General features: G+C 51.6%; 5 protein-coding genes across 5 annotated transcripts; 3 read left to right on the forward strand and 2 right to left on the reverse strand.

The window, feature by feature from the left end:
- Positions 1-1,548: 1,548 nt before the first annotated feature.
- gatA_2 (4-aminobutyrate aminotransferase) lies at positions 1,549-3,140 on the forward strand (the record flags this gene model as incomplete). Its single annotated transcript, XM_014686915.1, has 2 exons — positions 1,549-1,850; positions 1,931-3,140. 2 exons carry the CDS (start codon positions 1,549-1,551, stop codon positions 3,138-3,140), a joined length of 1,512 nt encoding a protein of 503 aa, XP_014542401.1.
- Positions 3,141-4,469: 1,329 nt separating this feature from the next.
- On the reverse strand, positions 4,470-5,302 carry G6M90_00g087180 (uncharacterized protein; the record flags this gene model as incomplete). Its single annotated transcript, XM_014686914.1, has 3 exons — positions 4,470-5,020; positions 5,092-5,206; positions 5,273-5,302. The coding sequence occupies 3 exons, from the start codon at positions 5,300-5,302 to the stop codon at positions 4,470-4,472; spliced, it is 696 nt and encodes a 231-aa protein (XP_014542400.1).
- A 4,322-nt stretch (positions 5,303-9,624) lies between these two features.
- Positions 9,625-10,074, forward strand: G6M90_00g087190 (uncharacterized protein; the record flags this gene model as incomplete). Its single annotated transcript, XM_014686913.1, has 1 exon — positions 9,625-10,074. One exon carries the CDS (start codon positions 9,625-9,627, stop codon positions 10,072-10,074), a length of 450 nt encoding a protein of 149 aa, XP_014542399.1.
- A 2,855-nt stretch (positions 10,075-12,929) lies between these two features.
- SET2 (Histone-lysine N-methyltransferase, H3 lysine-36 specific) lies at positions 12,930-15,804 on the forward strand (the record flags this gene model as incomplete). The annotated part of the gene is made up of 3 exons (XM_014686912.1): positions 12,930-13,311; positions 13,444-15,050; positions 15,109-15,804. The coding sequence occupies 3 exons, from the start codon at positions 12,930-12,932 to the stop codon at positions 15,802-15,804; spliced, it is 2,685 nt and encodes an 894-aa protein (XP_014542398.1).
- A 393-nt stretch (positions 15,805-16,197) lies between these two features.
- bmt5 (25S rRNA (uridine-N(3))-methyltransferase) lies at positions 16,198-17,169 on the reverse strand (the record flags this gene model as incomplete). Its single annotated transcript, XM_014686911.1, has 1 exon — positions 16,198-17,169. The coding sequence occupies one exon, from the start codon at positions 17,167-17,169 to the stop codon at positions 16,198-16,200; it is 972 nt and encodes a 323-aa protein (XP_014542397.1).
- Positions 17,170-20,006: the final 2,837 nt, after the last annotated feature.

Raw genomic sequence — 20,006 nt, forward strand, 5'->3', positions numbered from 1 at the left:
CTCCGATTTTGGAACCAGCAAGTGGTGTGGCAGTGGAGACGGGGCCCGAGCCGGGCGGTTGGTTGCTGGGAGGATCTGCGCCGTCGAGAGTCGAAGCCGGAGGGGGGACCGGCTGGTTATTAAATAATTATTAGACCTTTGAATTAGACCTCGAAACCTCATATTGGTGCTTGGGAGGGCCACACCCCGGGTAGTGCGCAAGAAGGCGCAAATATTGTATGTATGCATGTTTTGATTCCGAGCTTGGATGTCCCAAAGGCCTTTTTGTTGTTCCACATGTGATTTGCCAGCTATGTGCTCACCGTCCTCCATGGCATGTTGGTTGTGCTGATGTATGGGTGTAAGACGGGGTATCGGAGAGGTGTCGTGTAAGCCGCTGGCCGGGACGCAACTGAACAGTGTGCTACCAGCGTAGTTAGTCATCAATTAGATAGAAGATGGGAATATGGAGTCTTATTGTAGCCATGATGAAATAAATGTGCACATTTGAAGTACCTAGTACCACTTGTCTCACCCCAAGCGGCAAAAAAGCCATCACCTGAGCATGACCAGATTCACACAAGCTGCTGCACGCCGAGCGCCGACGTCGGTGCTCCTGACGCCCTCCCGAAAGGCGTGGTCGGTGTGTTGCCGTGGCACATCTGTCTCATTCCGTACGGCGCAAGGAGCTGGCATCGGTGTCTGCGCCCACGCTGCAGCGGGCAGTTCTGTACCGGAGAGTCACACTCTGGCTTGGCTGGCAGCTGGGTTCTAGTACTCCGTACTAGTTCTGGACAAGCCGGAATGTCGGAAAGCCCACCGAAGTACGTAACAACGATGTGCGGTAGCCAATGGGTTCCAGACGATGCGGGGGATCCTTGGAGCTGTGGTCAGGGATAGAGGGTGGATGCGATGTCGGTGGCTTCAAGGTCCGACTTTTGTGCGCAGAGTACTAGTGTAGGGACAGTGCAAAGCAATGGCTATGAGCTATTTGACGAGCTAGTACAGAGTAGGATGGCCATTGCGCAATTACAGCGATGTATTGGGCGTGTGGTAGGCTGATTGGCGTAGGTAGAAGAAGACCGAAGATGGAAAAAAAAGTGTCATGGAGAAATGGTGTTTCACAATCTCGATCAAAGTGGCTGGAACGGCTACAAAGGCTGGAACGGCCAGTGGGTTCGGGGTCCGTCGCTAGTCTGCACAGTGCTGGCCAGCCGCCAAGTTAGGCAGGGGCGCCCAGAGCTCCCCGCATAATTTCCCCATAGGTACAACCCACTGTGCATGTACATGTAGGCCGCTGTATACCGACGATAACAGATAAAAGGCATTGAAGCTCCGACGGCTCTTTCCAGCCTTGCTTCTTCCACCACACCCTTCAACATTTCTCGTGATCCTTCCTGCCAATTGAAGATCTGGGAACCTGCTTGACTACCCGCACCCAGATCTCGAGTCCATCTCGAGCTTCTGCATCCAAGTGCTCATACGTCGACACTGACTACAAACGCTTTCTCCCACTTACACAACTCTCTTGCACTTTCGCCACTCTCATCCACGCCCACATACGCCAACATGTCGGCCCTTCGTGCTGCTGGCGCGTCCCGGCCTGGCATGGTCCAGACGCTCCGGGCTGCCATGACCAAGCGTTCCTTTAACACCGCCGGTGCCATGCGCATGGGTGCTGCCAAGTCATTCCACAAGGACGAACCCGCTGCCCCCATCCTAAAGACCAGTATTCCAGGCCCCAAGGCTGCCGAGGCCGTCAAGGAGCTCGACGAAGTCTTCGAGACTCGCAGCATCAACATGATGACCGACTACACTCAGAGTGTGGGCAACTACATTGCCGATCCTGACGGCAACATGCTTCTGGATGTGTAAGTTACATTGCTCTGTTACTTGACCAGCTTGGGCTTTCCCGCTGCCGGTGACTTGTGCTGATGCTGCCGTTATCCAGTTATGCTCAGATTGCCTCCATTCCAGTGGGGTACAACAATCCCGAGCTCCGAAAGGTTGCTCAGACCCCGGAGATGGTTGATGCCATCATCAATCGTCCCGCGTTGGGTAACTTTCCCTCCCACACATGGGCCAACATCTTGAAGACTGGTATCCTGAAGGTTGCTCCCAAGGGCCTTAACAACGTCTACACCGCCATGGCCGGTTCCGATGCCAACGAAATTGCCTACAAGGCTGCCTTCATGTATAAGCGACAAGTGGAACGAGGTGGCCCTGAAGTTGACTTCACTCCCCAAGAAATTGAGAGTGCAATGAAGAACCAGGCCCCCGGCTCCGCGCAGCTTTCTATCTTGTCTTTCAAGACTAGCTTTCACGGCCGTTTGTTTGGTTGCCTGTCTACCACTCGCTCCAAGGCCATCCACAAGCTTGACATTCCTGCCTTTGACTGGCCCCAGGCGACTTTCCCCCAGCTCAAGTACCCACTTGACCAGCACGCCGAGGAGAACGCAAGGGCTGAACAGGCCAGCCTTGAAGAGGTTGAGCACTTGATCAAGACCTGGCACCTGCCTCCGGCTGCCGTTGTTATTGAGCCTATTCAGAGTGAGGGCGGCGACAACCACGCCAGTCCGGAATTTTTCCAGAAGCTCCGCGCCTTGACCCGCAAGCACAACGTTCTGCTCATTGTCGATGAGGTCCAGACTGGCGTCGGTGCTACCGGTAAGTTCTGGGCTCATGAGCACTGGAACCTCCAGGACCCTCCCGACATGGTTACCTTCTCCAAGAAGGCCCAGACTGCTGGTTACTACTACCGGTCCAAGGACTTGCGCCCCAACAAGCCTTACCGCCAGTTCAACACCTGGATGGGTGATCCATCCAAGGCCTTGCTTTTCCGTGGCATCATCAGCGAAATTGAGCGCCTCGATCTCGTGAACCATACCGCCAAGGTCGGCAACTATTTATACGGCAAGCTTGAGGGTCTTGCTAGCAAGTACCCCGATCAATTCCAGAACCTCCGCGGTAAGGGCCAGGGTACCTTCATCGCTTTCGACAACCCCAAACGCGATGAGTTCCTCGTCAAGGCCAAGAGCTTTGGAATCAACATTGGTGGCAGCGGTGCCAATGCCGTTCGTCTTCGCCCCATGCTGACCTTCCAGGAACATCATGCCGATATTCTCATTGAGGCTCTTGAGAAGATTGTCAAGGCTTTGTAAGGCCCGAGGCAATGATTGACATATGGGTAACTTAATTATGGGCAATGCATAGCGGAACGAAAGGACTTGGAGAGCTTGGTCCTTTCAAACAGAAATAGCCACAGGGAAATGAAGGCATGAGGATTTGGTTGACTTAAAAATATCCAATTATGGAGTACTTAACGGGAGTGAAACGCAACTCGGGAGTCTTGTGTGATCTTGTACTACTTGGTTAGGGCTGTGCAACGAAAGTTTTGGCCTTTAACTGAGATAAGGGAGCGATTTGGAATGCAAAATTTAAACAAGGTCCCACGACATCGATTAACATAATATCATGTTCTGGGAGTTTAATATAGCGTGTCATGTAATGCTTTTAGTCAAACCGACTCCCTGGCTAGGATAAATGATAGCAACAATTGGTGTTCGGAGTGGATTTTGACGTTCTCTTCTCGTGCGTATGGTTCTGCCAAAGTCCACAAATGCCACTCCTCGTTCCACTTGGCTCATCGACATCGTATCGTACATGCCACCGTGATTGAACAACCACAATCAACACTGCAGTCTTTCACACTCAAAAGCATAATGCTTAAGGTCAATAAGTCAACAGCCGTTCAATTTCGCTCCGAAACATAAACAGAATTTTGAGGAAATTCACACAAAACTTAAAGAATTGAAAGCCACAATGCCAAGGCATATTGTACATAGGAACCGTACGCTACTGTATGGCAAACACGTCATAGCACCGGTTCTGTGCCGTCAAATATGAGCCAGAGAACCAAAATCAATCCGGCATGTGAATGGAATGAAGGTCGTGCTCAAGTCTCAGACTAAGCCGCTATACACACGAGGCCATAGTTAATGTGCCTCCGTATTCGCAATGGGAATTCACCGTATGGTTGGCCGCTCCAGGCAGGTAGGTAGCCACACTCAGAAGAGTTTTGAAATAGAAAACAGAAAATGATTATTCAAAGCCGACGTCATAACGGTCTTGGACAACGTTGTTGGCGGTGTCGGCTGTCAAGGACGTCAGGGGAGTCCGTCTTGTTGCCTATCACTAAAATCGCACATCATGTTGGGATCAATGACGTCCTGATATTGATCCTCGAGAATGGTGGGCTCATAGCAAGTTTGTAAGCTTGGGAATCCATCCCCCTCTTGCATATTGCTCAAGTTCCAGGGCTGTGTGTCTTGCACTGTGGTACTGCCTGGGTTATCCAAAACATGCTTGTCCGCTGGTCTTCGATGGCTCTCGGATGGCGTCTTCGCAGGCATCTCATCAAGACTGACAGAACGCCAACGACTCATGAGCGACAAGATCCGAGCTGCTGTCGGCATCTCATGTGCGAAATCCTATGTCGCGGAACTTGATACGACAGAGCTTGTAGAAAGAGTACTGGGGTTGGCTGGCTGAGGTTGCCCAAGAGGCGTGACCATCTTTCGCTTCTTCGCCTTTCTTGTATCGACGGTCGCAAATAGTGACAACCCTGGCTGAGCTGGATTGTTGAGTGGATGTGGAATGGCAGGCAGAATTGGTCTGTGTCCAGTGCCGTGTTGCATACGAGGAGCTATGTGTGGTGGAAGATTTGGACGAAGATCTCTCTTGGCTTTATCAGCCCGAGACGGACGGCCTCGTTTCTTGGGTTTTGTTGTTGATTGCGGCGGAGGCATGGCAACTTGATTCTGCTCAAGTCCCTTTGATGGTCGAGGGAGGATCGGAACGGGTACATTTGAAACGGGAGGTGATAAATGCTGGGTATTCAAGCTAGTTGTGTCGCCCGCGACGCTAGAATCGGCTTCTTTCAGAACAGGCTCGCCTTGGCTGCTTGTTGATAGCCTTTTGGAATTCGAAGAAGGGCCGCCCATATGCTCTACAACTTGCATACACTGATTCATATTGCGACCTATCGAAACATTAGATATTGTTTAGAAAAAAATGTTGACGGTTGTTGGATGATAAGGGTAATTCGCATACCAAGCGGGAGCTGCATCCTCATCCAATCAGGGTCAACACGATTGGTGTTTATGAAGGCCAGCAAAAGGTCGATTTTGACAGTACTGGATTTTATAATCTCAGCGAGAACAAATCGCTGCAAGACGAATATTAATATCGGAACTTCCCATCGTTCGATCCTCAAAATCACTACCAGACATACCTTTTCATCCTGCGTAAAGGAGAGCTCCATGGTTCTATATGAGTTGTCTAATAGAAACGAAACAATTCGCCAGGAAGACTAGAAGAAGAAAAAACCACAAAGCAAACTGTACCCGGACCCTGACAACTCTCGGATACGCATCGGTGGTATTGCTGTTGGGCTCATGAAGTGAAGTGAAGGTGACCCGGGCAGGAGAAGAATAGGAGTGTTGTCGCTATTTCCCCACCATTGAAGACATTATTGTTTTGGCGTTTCTTTGACCGTAGATGACTTTGACGAACCACAGAATCATCTATAGTTAACAAAAGTCCAAACAATCAGATTCGCTAAACAAACGATACCGCAGCTCCTGCCCGTTTCTTACTATTATGCGAAAGGTTGGTTGTTGGGCAGAGCTTCCTTCGACCCCTCCCCCCTTTTCACATGGAAACGGTTGGAGCTGACTTTGGAAAAATTAGACAATACAAGGCTGCAGCTGTGCGGCTTTTCAACAGACACCCTGGGGGAAAGGGTCGGTCGTCGAGTTTGTGACACCCAGCAAGATGTCTCTCTGTGCGCTGAGAGCAGACAGACAATGGGTAGAAGGAGTAGGGGTGAGGCGGCAAATGGGTCGTGTAATGCTGATCCGCGACATGCAGGCGATAGTAGCGCTAATACGAAGCACAGATCAAGGGATGTTGCGTGTCTGCGAGACCGTAGAAGCGCGGGACAAGGTACTTGAAATATGTAGTGTTAACCGGTTCATTTCTGGTCGGTTGCAAACGAGACACGCAAGTATTGGGAGGCGAGCTCTATCTTTGGGTAGGGGACCACGGTTCCTTCGCGACGTATAGCTTGACCAGCCCCGCGGCTCATGGATACCACCTCGCTATTCTTGATGGCGCGGCACTCTGAACGGTGACGGTGGTGGTGCGGACGAAGAATGACCAGGGTCACAGCGAGCATGGGTCAAGAGGCGACAAGATGGAGGAGCAGCGATGGAGAGAACAGATAATGTGGAAGCTCTCCCAGTTGGATGCCACACTACTTCTGTCGCCGTCGAGCCCAGATACAGACGAGTATTCATGTATCGGAGAGACGAGTCCTCATGACGGAACCATGCAGCGGTATATGGACTGTTCCGAGATCCTACACTTCAATGGCGGCCTCTTATGCGCTGAATAAAGGTCAGCTGGTTGCCACACTTGGTAACCACGACTAGGCCAGCTTTGCCCAACTGTGTAAAGGAGTTTGCTGTCCGTACGTCAGCAGCTGTGGCCAAGCTAAGCAAAGTGCCGGGGACACCTGTGAGTCTTCCGGTGGCGAGTAACTATTTATGACAAAAGTTAACTTCAGCCTAACTCTACTGGCCAAAGATGGCTTCGGTGCGGACCGATTGGTATCTCGGCCAACAAACGGCCCCCCCGGTTGTCCAGTGTCAAGGGCATGTCCAGGAAGTCTCAAGTCGCTTAAAGACTCGTGGAGTCTTTTTTTTAGTCTGTTCAAGGCGCCAGGGACCCATGGCTTCTGTGGTGTGCGTATGTATGTTTATCTTGTGCAAATCCCACGTCGCATAATTGTCATTTGATAATAGCAGACTCCCAGTCGATCTATGCTTGCCCTTGGTCGAAGTGGGGATGGTTCAAGAGATTTTGCCAACTCTATTGAGGAGTTGGCTTTGTTCAGGACTTCAAGGCCACTTTGGTCGTCAATACCTAGAAAAGCGTCGGCTTGTGAACAAAGAAATGCACAAAGAAAAAGAGAATATGACATGGCCGTCTGCCACACTCGATGCAGCCGTGGTGACACTCGACCCACCGTCGTCGTTCTGTACAAGGTGTATGGAGTCCACGCACACGGTCGACGCTATGCAAGTCGATTGTGCGGAATTCCAGGTGTCTAGATCCCGTCCGAAGTCACCTACATTACACCTGCCTTGCGGTGACTTGCAGTCTGCAGCTTAACGGGGAAAGTCTCTATGTTGACCAAGGCATGGCCAATCCCACGATCAATCTGGAGCGCCTGACATGTCTCGGTCCCCCTCCCACCCTGTCCATGGCAATCATGGTAGACGCCAACTTGGCTCGTGTCTCGCCGCAGCTGGGCTGCATCGCCGCGCTTCTCGCGCTCACACCATGGATGTGCTTTTGAATGCCCAACCCTTGTCGAGGACGCGAGTTGATGACCTGGGGCGTTTCCTCCGGGCAGATGTGGTGTCAAATGTGGTGTCAAAATCGGTGTGAGTGTTGCTACAGAAGGTGTCGTGGGAGACGCGGCGAGAGACCCCGTTCGTGTAAGTGACCGCGTGACTGTTTTGCTGTGATCAAATGGGATCCGTGACTCAATCGAAGAGCGTTCACGTTCACCCCCAGTTGATCCGCCTGACCGTACCAATCAGAGTCTCCTTGCATCTAGCGGTCTCAGCACAATCCACATGTTCATTCAGAAGGGTTGTTGACTGCACATGGCAGGCTGTCGTTGCCAGTCGATGTAGGCAAGCTTACCGTAACTATTTTGTAGGCATCGGCGGCCGCTTTGAGAGGCCCCCCATTTTGGATGCATAGGGAACATGCGACTCGTCGGCATGTACGACCTAGGTAGGGTGATGTCAAAAATCACACCTCCTCCGGTTTGGATAGCACCTCCATTACAAAAGATGAAGAAAGTCGGGGACATGACGACCACTTTGAGATTTGAGGGGATTCGAGAAGAAAACCCGAGTTGTTGGCAAGCTCTGCAGCCCGACCGCCTTTTATAACATTTCGGTCGCTCCTTCTCAGCGAAGCCTGGTACACCAAGCACGCCTAATCGCCCATGCAAAGTGAGTTGGCAAATCTTGAAAGACCCACCCAAGCCAATTCGAAGGAGTCTTCTCTCCTCCTTCACGGTTGCAATGGCTCAAACCTGTCTAGACGTTTGATTCCTGCAAGGTTTGTGTCGTTCTGAAACCTACTGCCCACTATGGCCCAATGGCCTGGTTCAATTGCTCTTGCATATTGCATGCTGCTTCTTTACATGCAGGTCAACGATTGCGACCTGCCAGGAACCCTTGATGGACAGCTGGGGATCGAGATGACAGTTGACAGTTCCGAAAACTACCAATTGTTACACAGCGCCATAAGATGGGGTGACGCAGAAGTGTTATTCGATGCGGCATTCTGCGGCTTCACATCAATTGCCCGATGGAGAAGTCCTTGTTCCCGGCCGACGCGGTACGCAAGGTACTTTGATCCGATCTCGATACTACCTTTCTGGACTACCAGAATTGAGCCGCCATATTACCGCATGGCTTTTGGCTTGTCATTCATTGCCTTGGATCACTACGCAAACTCAACTTGCGGGAATAGTTTTTCATTCGAGAGCTTTGCGACTGTTGCAGGAAACTTACTAGAGCTGAGGACGTGAATGTGACAACGTCACCCGGGCGAGATGTTGACTCTACAGAACTTAATACTAGTAAAAAGATGGCTAGTATCGAATCTCGAACCACTCCATTGTCTAGTCATGATACTGGGACCAGACACAGAGGCTGTGCAGAGGCGTCAGAGGCTTACGACACAGATGATTCTGCCACTTACAACTAACTCGTCGCGTGTGCTACCATGGCTTGTAGATTTAATATTTGTTAGATATAATTGCTTTCTCCTGATTGGAAAGGGTTTCTTGCTGACTAGCATGTACATGGTATATTGGTCTGGTGCTAACTACGGTATGCTCACGATATCTGAGCCGAAGGCGGAGCCTACTTCGTGAAATGCTGCAACTGGCAAGATATTGCAGCATCGCCGCACTCGCAATGAGAAAAATATAACATTTTGCTGTTAGTCCCTCATGCTCTGGCCCAGTGCCGTCTGCGAATGCGAATTGATTTTGCTCTAGGCAGGATTTGGGAGTGCCCAACGTCGTGGGTTGAAGAAGTCACTTGGTATTCCAATCATGGTACACAACCAACGCCACATAATACAGCTGAAGGCGCCAACTAATTGCCATTGGACCTTGGCTCTGTCACATCGCTATGTTTTGTGCTTGTTGCCTAACCCCTAACCAATCGCACCAGAATTAACGGCAGCATGCAAGTTGCCTTGAAGAAACACGCAAGAAATAAACGCAGCTAGGGCCAATCTGTTACCCATGGCGGATGTGTAAGTGAAACGCCTCTCATAAATAAGCAGTCGGCACGCTATGTTGAATCTATAAATTGCCTCCATTTCTCCTCATTGGGGTTTGGAACCTCGTCCAGCAATCTCAATTTGAGCAACAAAGCTCACTCGATTGACGTCGCAAGCAGGCATCTATACTGCACCCACATCGACGTTGTGTCTGCGTATTGTAGCAAACTTTGCCAACTTCGAATCTAAACAGAACTACCAACGATGCCTCGGTTTGCCTTCCTCGTCGTTGCTGACGCCATGAGCGATCAACCAAATCTCGAAATCCCCACAGAGATGTTGGATGCCATGACCACTTTCAATGAGAAGATGGCTGATGAGGGCGTGCTTCTCCATGCTGATGGCTTCACACCCTCATCTGACGGGGGCTATCGGCTCAAGTTTGGTGGTTCGTCTGGGCCAGAAGTCATCCCTGGTCCCTTTGATCTGTCAAAAGAAGACCACGTTTGCGGATACTGGATTGTCAATGTAAAGAACGCTGAGGAGGCGCTAGACTGGGCCAAGCGAGTTCCTTTCCCGGAGGGACAACTGCTTGTCCGTAAGCTCTCTGATGGATGTGATTTGGGGAAGAGTTTCACGCCTGAGTTGATGGAGCGCGAGAAAAAGCTGAAGCTGAAGATGCTGGAGAACCTAAAGAAGGCGGCCAATGAGTAACACAAAGGTATTCACAGGGTCTGAAATTGGTGCATATGTTCGTTTGGAAGGCTGTGGCTAAGCGATAAAATTGTGAACATAATCCAGGCTTGAGTGGTTTGTCTAGCTTACTATTCACGTGTATGGTAGCAGTCGTTCAAGAATACCATTGTGAATATTTATAGCTTAATCCGCATACTTGAAGTCTTACGCTACTTTCAGGCCATGTCCAATTTGAATGAATGCGCAAGCAAAAGAAGTCAAAATAAGGAGGTTGCATTAAGAAACTACGTATCATAAGTTAAAACTACATGCCCGTGACATAACTGATTGATTGACTGAATTATTTTACGTCTTGGAGGGCCCGTCAAGGGGGGAAGAGACATACTAGGTTAGCTACCGAGATCTAGATGAGCTGCTCTATTCTAAAATAGCCCAACAGCAATATTGTATAATTAACTAGGTAGTACAGTATTCTTGGGCTAGTAAAATTTAGCTGAAGACCAGGTTACTTGTGAATACATGTAAGAAGGCGCAATCAGTCAGACCATTGAATCGGATCCAAAGCCTTTCACTGCTGGATTTTTTAAACATACCCGAGATAGCCTCGCGTCTTGCCGAGTTGCATTTAACCTTCAAACATGAAATTCCTCACTGCTTCCCCCTCGCCGCTCTCCACAAACGTCTTAACATGCCTTTTCACATTATGATTCCCGCACCGCATAAGACAGATTGCTCCCTGACCTTCTGAAGCAAGATATGAGATGTAATGGCGAGAGCAACCTGGCTCCGCTCTATTCGACTGATTTCATACATCCCGCAGGGTGTTTGGGCTTCCCTCCACCACGCTTGCCTAATAATGGACCTGCTTTGTGTTCCCATAGCTAAACAGGCGGAGAAATTACAATACCCTATAGAGCGTAGTGTATTGTAGCATTTGCGTTATTAGAAATTGGCTTGAAAAGATTAATATTAGAAGAGATGGAAAGAATTCAAGTACATTCTTTGAAGTAATGATATTTCCTCTTATCCAGCTTGGGCAAGACTGGACAGTATGACGTTGACGAATACGAGGAACCGAGGACAATAGTGACGTTGCATTGAACCCTAGCAAACTGACGGCTCCGAAGCACCAAGCCTGATTCCCGGTCGGGCATCATGTACCGCGGTGCCGAGAGATCAATTGATGGCCTGCGGCTAACTTGGAGGGTTGAGGACGGAACGGATTGGCAGACGTCGCTTCGGATGGGTTTGGGTGTGTTGCGCGGGTATTGCGACGTTGATCCGGGCCGTGGAGTTGCAGATGGCGTGGTAGTGACCCGCGAACCGCGCATTGAGACGTGATGTGATATGACATAGGTGCCGCTGGCTGAATGTTGTGGCGGCCGGTTTTCACCAGAAAGAGTGAAGATGTGGTCAAGTGCGTCGCACATCAGTGCTTCTGAGAAGTGGCTGGTTTTTGACGAGGGTGAGACAGCAGCAATACGATGATGATTCAAGGTGGCCGAGATGCCGGTCATTGCTGGGAGCACTGTCTCTATCTCCCTTTGTTCTTGTTGCTCTCTTTCTTCGCGCCCTTGGCCTCTCGAAAAAAACATGTGCTTTTGAGTTGAGTTTGTTGGATACAATTTCGGACGGCATGCGGAGTACGCTGCTACGGGGTGCCGACTGTCCGCGAGCAGTTGCTGGGAGGCCTTTGAATTGGATGGACTGCTTGTGATGAAACAGTTGGTTGATACTAGGAGAAAAAAAAGATTGACCAGACACGTGAAAAAAAAAGGCTCTGATAAAGTAGGAAGGAAGGGACCACGATGCTGTGGTTGCGAATATTGGGTTGAACTTATGCGACTATGTACCTGTACCTAGACAGTTTATGATTGGATTGGACGAATTGGCGCAAGCAAAGGTGACCTGGGGATTCATCTCTCTAGTTGTCAATGCCGTGGCTTATTATACGATTATTTCCATATCGATACTGCTCGCTACTTCACACGATGTCTGAACAGTCAGCTCATGGCCCCTCGCCTTGTCGGTAATAGAGGCGCCTCTAGGTACTCCGTGCGGGAGTTTTTAAAATAGAATGCGGAAAGCTGCTGGGAGGAAGCTGTGGGTGGATCCCGTGCTGGGGCCTCAGGAACTTTAAGATCTAAAACTCCGGGGGGAGCTCACAGGGCAGTTTGCAGTTGGCCAACGCCGAGACGCTGGTTCACTCCAGGTACCCAGGTACTCAAGTACAGACGTGCAGTGCTAGAGCCATCTGTTGCGCGCTGCAGGACCCTTGCGCTGGAGATTGTTGCCAACATTTGAACTTAGAACATTGACAGCATTTGAAGGCCCCACGCCCTGGCCCAGATGTGGCCTAGTGCCAAAGTCTAGCGATCAAGAGCGCCAGGCTCGCGCCAATGGTTCCAGCAACCAGTCAACCACTTGACCAACCTGCCCTTGACTACTTGACTCGACATTTTCAACTCTCTCAGCACTTGAGCCCAATGCTCTCAATTCCTCTCTTCACCTCGCTCAAGGTGCAAGGCCATATGCATCGCAATCAATCCCGACCACGCCGCAGCTGAGCACGTTGGCCTCTCCGCTCCGCCCTACTCTCCCTCTGCCGTGTCTCTTTCTCGCTCTGCCTTGCCGTCGGCGCACGCGATCCACCGCGAATCGCTGACCGTGCAGCTTGAGGCTTCCATCTTCCGGCTTCCTGCTTCGGCTTCCGCCCACACACTTTGCAGCCTCCCACGCGCGTCCCTGTCGCTTTCTGCCACCAACCCGTCGCGGCCTTCATTGCTTGATCCCGGATTGCTAGTCGAGCCGACTGAGGCCGCCGTGTTGGCGTTGACGCTTCATACCGCAGTCACTTTTTTTTTAATGTGGTAATGGAGGATGATGAGCATGCAGCCAGAAGCATGAGTAGGATCAAGCTGGAAGACGGAATCGCGAATGGGCAACCTGAAGCCATGGACACGGCCGAGTCTACGCCAACGCACGGCATCAAGGGTGGTGCATCGCCTGCATCCATCAATGGGATCAAATCAGAGAGCGACGGGGTGAATACGCCCGCCTCGGGAAAGCCACGCCTATCGCGAAGATCTTCACAAAAACCCGCCGAGCCCGAACCACGACTATTCAACCACCTCCCAAACGTTACCGAGGAGTCTTGCAAGTCCTTCCAGGTCATTCGAGACTGTCTCTACGGATCAAAACACCTCGGTTCTACCGACAATGACGCTTTGGACTGTGACTGTGCCGAGGAATTTCGTACGTGCCAGTTTTTTTTTTTTTAGTTTTTTTTTGGACCGCTCCCCGTCCCTCTTGTTGTTCGTACAGCTCGTTGCGCCTTGAACGCCGTGTCGTGCTCAAAAGTTTTCGTAACTAACCCGTGGACTGCAGAAGATGGGGAGAATTTTGCTTGTGGCGAGGATTCCGACTGCATCAACCGCGCTACAAAAATGGAGTGTGTCGCCAGCGGCAGCAATTGCGGCGGTGGTTGCCAGAATCAACGCTTTCAGCGCAAGCTCTGGGCTGATGTTGCTGTCATCAAGACTGACAAGAAAGGGTATGGTCTTCGAACCGAATCTCCTCTACAACCGAACGACTTTATTTACGAGTATATTGGTGAGGTTATCAACGAACCTACGTTTCGACGACGTATGCTGCAGTACGATGAGGAGGGCATCAAGCATTTCTATTTCATGTCCCTGAGCAAGAGTGAATTTGTTGACGCAACCAGAAAAGGTAACCTCGGTCGCTTCTGTAACCACTCATGCAATCCCAATTGCTACGTGGACAAGTGGGTTGTTGGGGACAAGCTGCGCATGGGCATCTTTGCATTGCGCAAGATCCAAGCCGGTGAGGAACTGGTATTCAACTACAATGTTGACCGGTACGGTGCCGAACCCCAGCCATGCTACTGCGGCGAGTCAAACTGCGTTGGATTCATCGGAGGAAAGACTCAGACTGAGCGCGCCACCAAGTTACCGACCACTGTTGTTGATGCACTTGGCATTCATGACGCCGATGGTTGGGATACCGCCGTTGCCAAGAAACCACGCCGCAAGCGACCCGAGGAAGATGATGAAGAGTATGTCAACAGCCTGCCAGCCCGGAGCTTGGATGAAGACGGTTCGAGAAAGGTCATGGCCGCGCTTGTGCAATGCAAGGAAAAATGGATTGCCGTCAAACTTCTTGAGCGTATCCAGCGCTCCGATGATGACCGAGTCATCCACTCCGTCATGCGTATGCACGCCTACCAAATTCTCAAAACCACCCTCAACACGTTCATCGACGACCACAATGTTGTGTTGCAGGTACTGGATATCCTTGACAAATTCCCACGCATGACGAGAAACAAGATTCAAGACTCCAATATCGAAGCAACAATACAACACTTGACAAATTCGGAACACGAGGATGTATCAGCGAAATCAAAGAAACTGCTGGACGACTGGAGTAAACTGGAAGTGGCATATCGCATTCGAAGGAGGAAGGTTGACCCCAATGCACCAGTTCAGAATCTTTTTGACGACCGCAGAGGACAAGCTCGCGAGGAAGAAACGGCTCAGTCAACACCAAAAACAGCATCGCCGCGGCCCATTGACGCTCCAAAGGGCCCCAAGAGCAGTATTCCCCAGCGTAGTGTATCGTTTCAGCATAACAACGTCAATCGACCACCTCGACGCTTCGGACCACTCCCGGAGGGCTGGTTTACAGCCAAGGACGGCAAAGGTCACACCTATTACTACAACAAACTAGGCAAAACCACTTGGAGCAGACCAACTCAGCCCGCAAACGACGGACCAAAGGCACCGTCCAAGGCCATACAGGAACAGCTGGCTATCCAAAGTATTATTGATCGCGTGACCAAGGAAGGGACACCGAAGCAGACTCTGCCCCAGCCAACTCCATCACATGTCAGCGACTCATCATCCAAGGAATCCAGGAGGAGCAAGTGGAAGGCACTGCCTATTGAGAAGCAGATGAAGATTTATGAAAATACGGTACGCCACTTTACTGGTCCTCGATTCACATGTGTTGAGTGAACTAATCATCAAATAGGTCTTCCCGCCAGTCAAGCACATGCTAGACAAATTTCGTCACAGACTTCCGAAAGAAGAACTCAAGCGACTAGGTAAAGATATTGCCAAGAAGCTGGTAGCATCTGATTACAAGAACAACAGGGTGGAGGATCCAACAGCAGCCCTCAGCGAGAAACAGACTCTAAAAATAAAGAAGCATGTTAAGGACTTTTTAACACGGGCAGTCGAGAAGTACGAGGTGCACCAGCAGAAACAGGCCCCGAAGGATACCAAGTCAGGGAACGCCGATGGCAAAACTGCCACTGCCAGCGACGCATCGCAGAGCGTTGGAGCCGAGATGGCAGACGACATGGCGCTCAGTGACATGGAAGAAAATGACTCCCCTAGTAGCCAAGAGCGCAAACGCAAAAGAGAGGCAGATGCGGCAGACTCGGCCGTCGCAACACCCTCCGAGGGACCAGAGACGAAAAGACCACGAGCCGAAGACGGGACCGAGCCATCTCCTCCGCCTCCTCCGCCTCCTCCACCGGACTCTAGCTCAGACGACACCCTAACGGAAGAGCAAAACGCGGAGCAAAGGGCCTTCAAGGAACAGGAAGAGGCGCTCATGCGAGAAAATGAGGAAGCGCAACGGCTAGAAGATGAGGCCAACAAGACCAAGGACATGGAAGAAAAGGCTGAAGAGATACGGAAGGATATAGTTCTTGCGGCATGATTATCTTTTTATTAGTATCAGGTGAGGTTACATCTTTTTTACAAAAGGGAGGGGGTTTGATACCAGAGCAGGGATCTTATGGCATAATTGGAGTCAAGCTAGGCATTGTACTATTACCTGATTTATTGCGTTGCAGAAGGCGGGGTGAAGTGTGAGCCGGGGCCGCATGTATTATTGGAGAAAACGGGGTGAGCCGAGCGAGTCTCTTTACGTGGCAGAGGGGACAAGAGAGACAAAGTGGTAGCTTGGAGAAATGGTCGGGAACTGATAGATGAGATACCATGTTTCAATACCTGGATGTGCTAATACTATATCAAAACGCTATGCCATGCAGAACACCACGTCCGCCCCCCATGTCCCAAGTTTCTCCCTCTCCATGTCATCCAGAGAATGTCAATCATCATCATCTGACGAATCGTCGCCCCCTCTCCTCCTCTTCTTCTTCTGCTCCACGACCTCGCCCTTTCTCCTAAACACGTAGCTCCTCGCGCTCCTCTCCTCGCCCTTCCACCCGCCGCCCACGTCGCCCCTTTTGTTGCGCACGGCGCCCAGGGTGCGCGCGTGCCTGTAGCCCGGGTACGCGGCGGCCTGGAAGCGGAAGCTGCGCTCCACCTGCAGGCCCGAGTGGCGCGCGAGGTCGCGGATGTTCCAGAGCGTGTAGGGCTCGCCCTCGAACAGCGTGACGACGATGCTGCCGCCGGGCCGGAGGGCGCGCGTGGCCCCCCCGAAGAAGGACACCAGCAGCTCCTGGTTGTACCGGACCTGGCGGTTCACGTCGGTCGACTTGCCGCCCACGTGGGGGAAGTTGAAGAGGATGGTAGAGTATACTGGGCGGGTGAGCGAGGCGGGAAGCTTGGTTGCGTCGATGTTGTACAGGAGTCTGTTGTTGCTGTGGGATGCTGAGGGGAAGCCTGTGTCTTTGGGCGCCTCGCCGTGTGAGTCGGTGCTCTTGTCGTCGTCGTCATCGTCGTCGGCGTCGGCATTTCCCGCTTCATCGGCCTCCTTGTCCTGTTGGGCTTTGCGGCGCCCTGTTATGACGGATATGTTGTCGTCTACGGACGGGTACTTGCCCGCCAGCTCTTGATGGTCCTGCTCCAGCACGGTGGCGGTGACGTCGCCGCAGCCGTGGTGTTGGATTATAGAGGCCGCGAAGCTCAGGTCCCCCTCGCCAATGAGCAGGATCTTGTCCTCTGGGTGGAAGGGAATGACGGGCGCCTCGTGCTGTTGCTGCTGCTGCTGCTGCTGGCGCGGCTTTTTGGGGGTTTGCTTGCTGGAAGTGGTGTTGGGTCGGGCGTGCAGGGTTGGTTTGGGCTTTTGCGCCTTGGGGTGTTGGCGCTGCAGCTTGCGGCGCTTCGCGTTGGCCATGGGTCAATTGGTGTCTGGGGAATACCACGAGGTTCGAGCGTATGGTGTTGCGACAAGTTTTTGGTTTTCCCCACGTGTTGTTGGTAGGAATCGAAGCCGTCGTTGGGTGTGTCGGTCGGGATGAGGTCACTTTTTTTTTTGTTTTTGGGGGGCGCCGACTTACAATGCTCGGTACGGCGACTAATTAATTGGCGGCGGTCCCCTGTTGACGGGTGATAGGTGGGCGCCGGAGCGGATCTCACGTGCGCTGCGGGACGATCCAATCTGCTTGCTCCGTCTGCCTGTCCAATAGAGAGCGGCGGCGGGAGTTTAAAAAAGACTGGAAGAAAGGAACTTCGGCTTCGGGCCATGGGCGTTGCCGCTTTGGGATGCGTGTATATTGTCCTTTGGTCAGAGTTGGAAATGAAATCGCGAGTATAGTAAGAAGGCGTTATTATTTATATGTGTGAAGTAGTGCATTGGATTTTTCTCTTCTTCTTCTTATTTTTTCATCTTTGTTTTTTTTTAATGAAATTATTGAATCGTTTGTGCTTGTCGTGGCTGGCTTACATACATCTTAGCGGGTCTATCAGTGTGTGACATGGCATGACAGTGACAACAGAACGACAGACCACGCAATAGCGATTGAATCCGGTTGAGCAGTGAAAGGCTTGTCCCATCACTCAAGAAATTATATTTCAAACCAAAGATGGAGCAATATCTTTGATATTGATGAAGCCGCATCTCGAGTCCTGCAACACCCACGTAACGTCCGGAGTACTTTGTAGCTTAGCCAACAGCAGCCCCGGTTAAAACACAGACGAATGGGGGCCCCACGCAGGCGACTCCCGCATACCTTGATTGGCTGCTGAGCCTGCCGCTCGCGGGCACTAAACTGATTCGGTAGGAGGTGACTCGGGTTCCGTATCATTGATTGGCCCGGAAAAGAGGATACTCCGGGGGCCGCAAAGTTCTGTCGTAGTACCCCTAAATTGCGTTGTGGCTCCGGAAGGAAGGCGCAAGTGACAGTGACACGAGTGAAGCGTCCTAAGAGGCTCTCGGGTGCGACACGAGGGAAGGGAGGGAAAGCATAGCAGTACTTTATAAATCCAGCAACTCCATGAGTTTGGTTTCCTTTTAACGTTTGATACAGACAGCGTAATATGCTCGCAGGACGTGATGGCAAAACCTTGAGTGCGTGGTGTGATGCTCGTACAACTCTGGTGATGAAGACGGCTAGACTGCGAGGCTGTATGCAATATAATAAGTACATATGCCGGCATCCTAAATCGTGACATCTGCGCAGGCGGCGGCCGTACGTCTGTGTGGTGACATGTATGGGCAAATCCTATTTTTTAACCGTGGGCACGGAGCCACTCCATTGTCAAGCAGCCTTTGTGCGACGACTCTCAACAAGTTCGGAATCTGCTTTGTACTTGGATACCGGCGTTTCAACACATGATGCGGTACCTGCATCAGGTCCAAGACCAAAGAGCCCGCGCCTGCTCCCCCCCTGGCGACAACCCGTTTGACGAACAGTCTCACAGCATTGAAATTGCTCTGGTGCAAAGGGGTAGGATTTGCTGCTTTGCGTCTGTCCAAAATCCGTCCATGTGCTGTGTTGCGCGAGGCGGGAGTTGTCAGATGTACAGCAAAATGGTTCGTTCGAATAGCGCCACTGCGTCTCAGATCAGCCCTGCTGCGCGAGCGCTTGTTCCAAGGACGTCCTACAATACTCCGTAGACTACATGTATGTACATTCATGATGGCGCTAGCAAATTAGAGTTTCCCTTCTTCCATTTCCTTCGCCGTGGTGCTGGTCGAACAGGGCGGATCGTTTGTTATGCAAAAGGCTCCTTCGGTCCCGGCATCAGGGTTTTTTTGCCTCGCCGCGAGACAACAGCCGCATCAGGCGTCCCAGGCCGCAGATATTCACTGCGGACTCCTCAATGACACAGTGACATGATTGCAGGCTCTTCTGCCTTTTTCTTCACATCGGGCTGCTTGTTGCGTAGCCTCGCTGTGATTCAGGGTGGCGAGCAAACATGCAAAGCGTAGACAAACGCTCCCGCTCCCGTGGCCTCGACGAAAGCCGGGCTGCACCCAAAACCCCTTGGACCGGACGCTAGTAAACATGTAGCAGCGACCACGGAAGTATATGTCCATGTGCTAAAGAAGAAACGGATATATACTTTATATAGCTCGGGCTTTATTCGCCCTGGCAGAGGCCAGTCTGCGTTCTTGCGACATGAGCTTTGTATTCAACAATCGGCTCCCGCGCTGCGGTATCCCCTAGCGGCCCGATACACGACGATTGGTGCGGCGCCCCATGCAGCAGCAGGTACCCCGGCCGCCCCCGGTACCTCGTCGAGTCCCGCAGACGAGGCCCAGTTGCACGCGTCGAGCGACGCAGCCAAACACAGCAGACGCAGCCGGATCCTCGTCCGTACTGGCCGCCAGCCCAAGAGAGCGCCGCCGCCAAAAAAAGGTCCCCGAAAAGGTCACACCTCATCGTTTTCTTCTAATCATCTATTCTTGCAAGTCACCGCCATCCACGCCCGCCGCGTCTCGCATCACCAGTGCACTCGGCAGAGTCCTGATCGGCAGTGCATCGAGACGGCTCTCTATTTCTTTTAATCATCTGCCTTGGCGCTGATTGACGGTCGGCGCTGTGTGTTTTTGGCTCACTTGCACCCGGTTGGCTGGGGCAAGGCTTTTGCTCTGCCTGGGCCCTTTGGGAGACGCCAACTGGTTCGCCAACTGGTTCCCTCTTACACTTTCCACTTTGGCAACTTCTTTGGCCGCACCTGCACTTGGAGCGGACGGACATTGTACACACACACGCACACACACACACA

The sequence above is a fragment of the Metarhizium brunneum genome, chromosome 5, assembly GCF_013426205.1.
Source record: "Metarhizium brunneum chromosome 5, complete sequence".
Lineage (NCBI taxonomy): Eukaryota > Fungi > Ascomycota > Sordariomycetes > Hypocreales > Clavicipitaceae > Metarhizium > Metarhizium brunneum.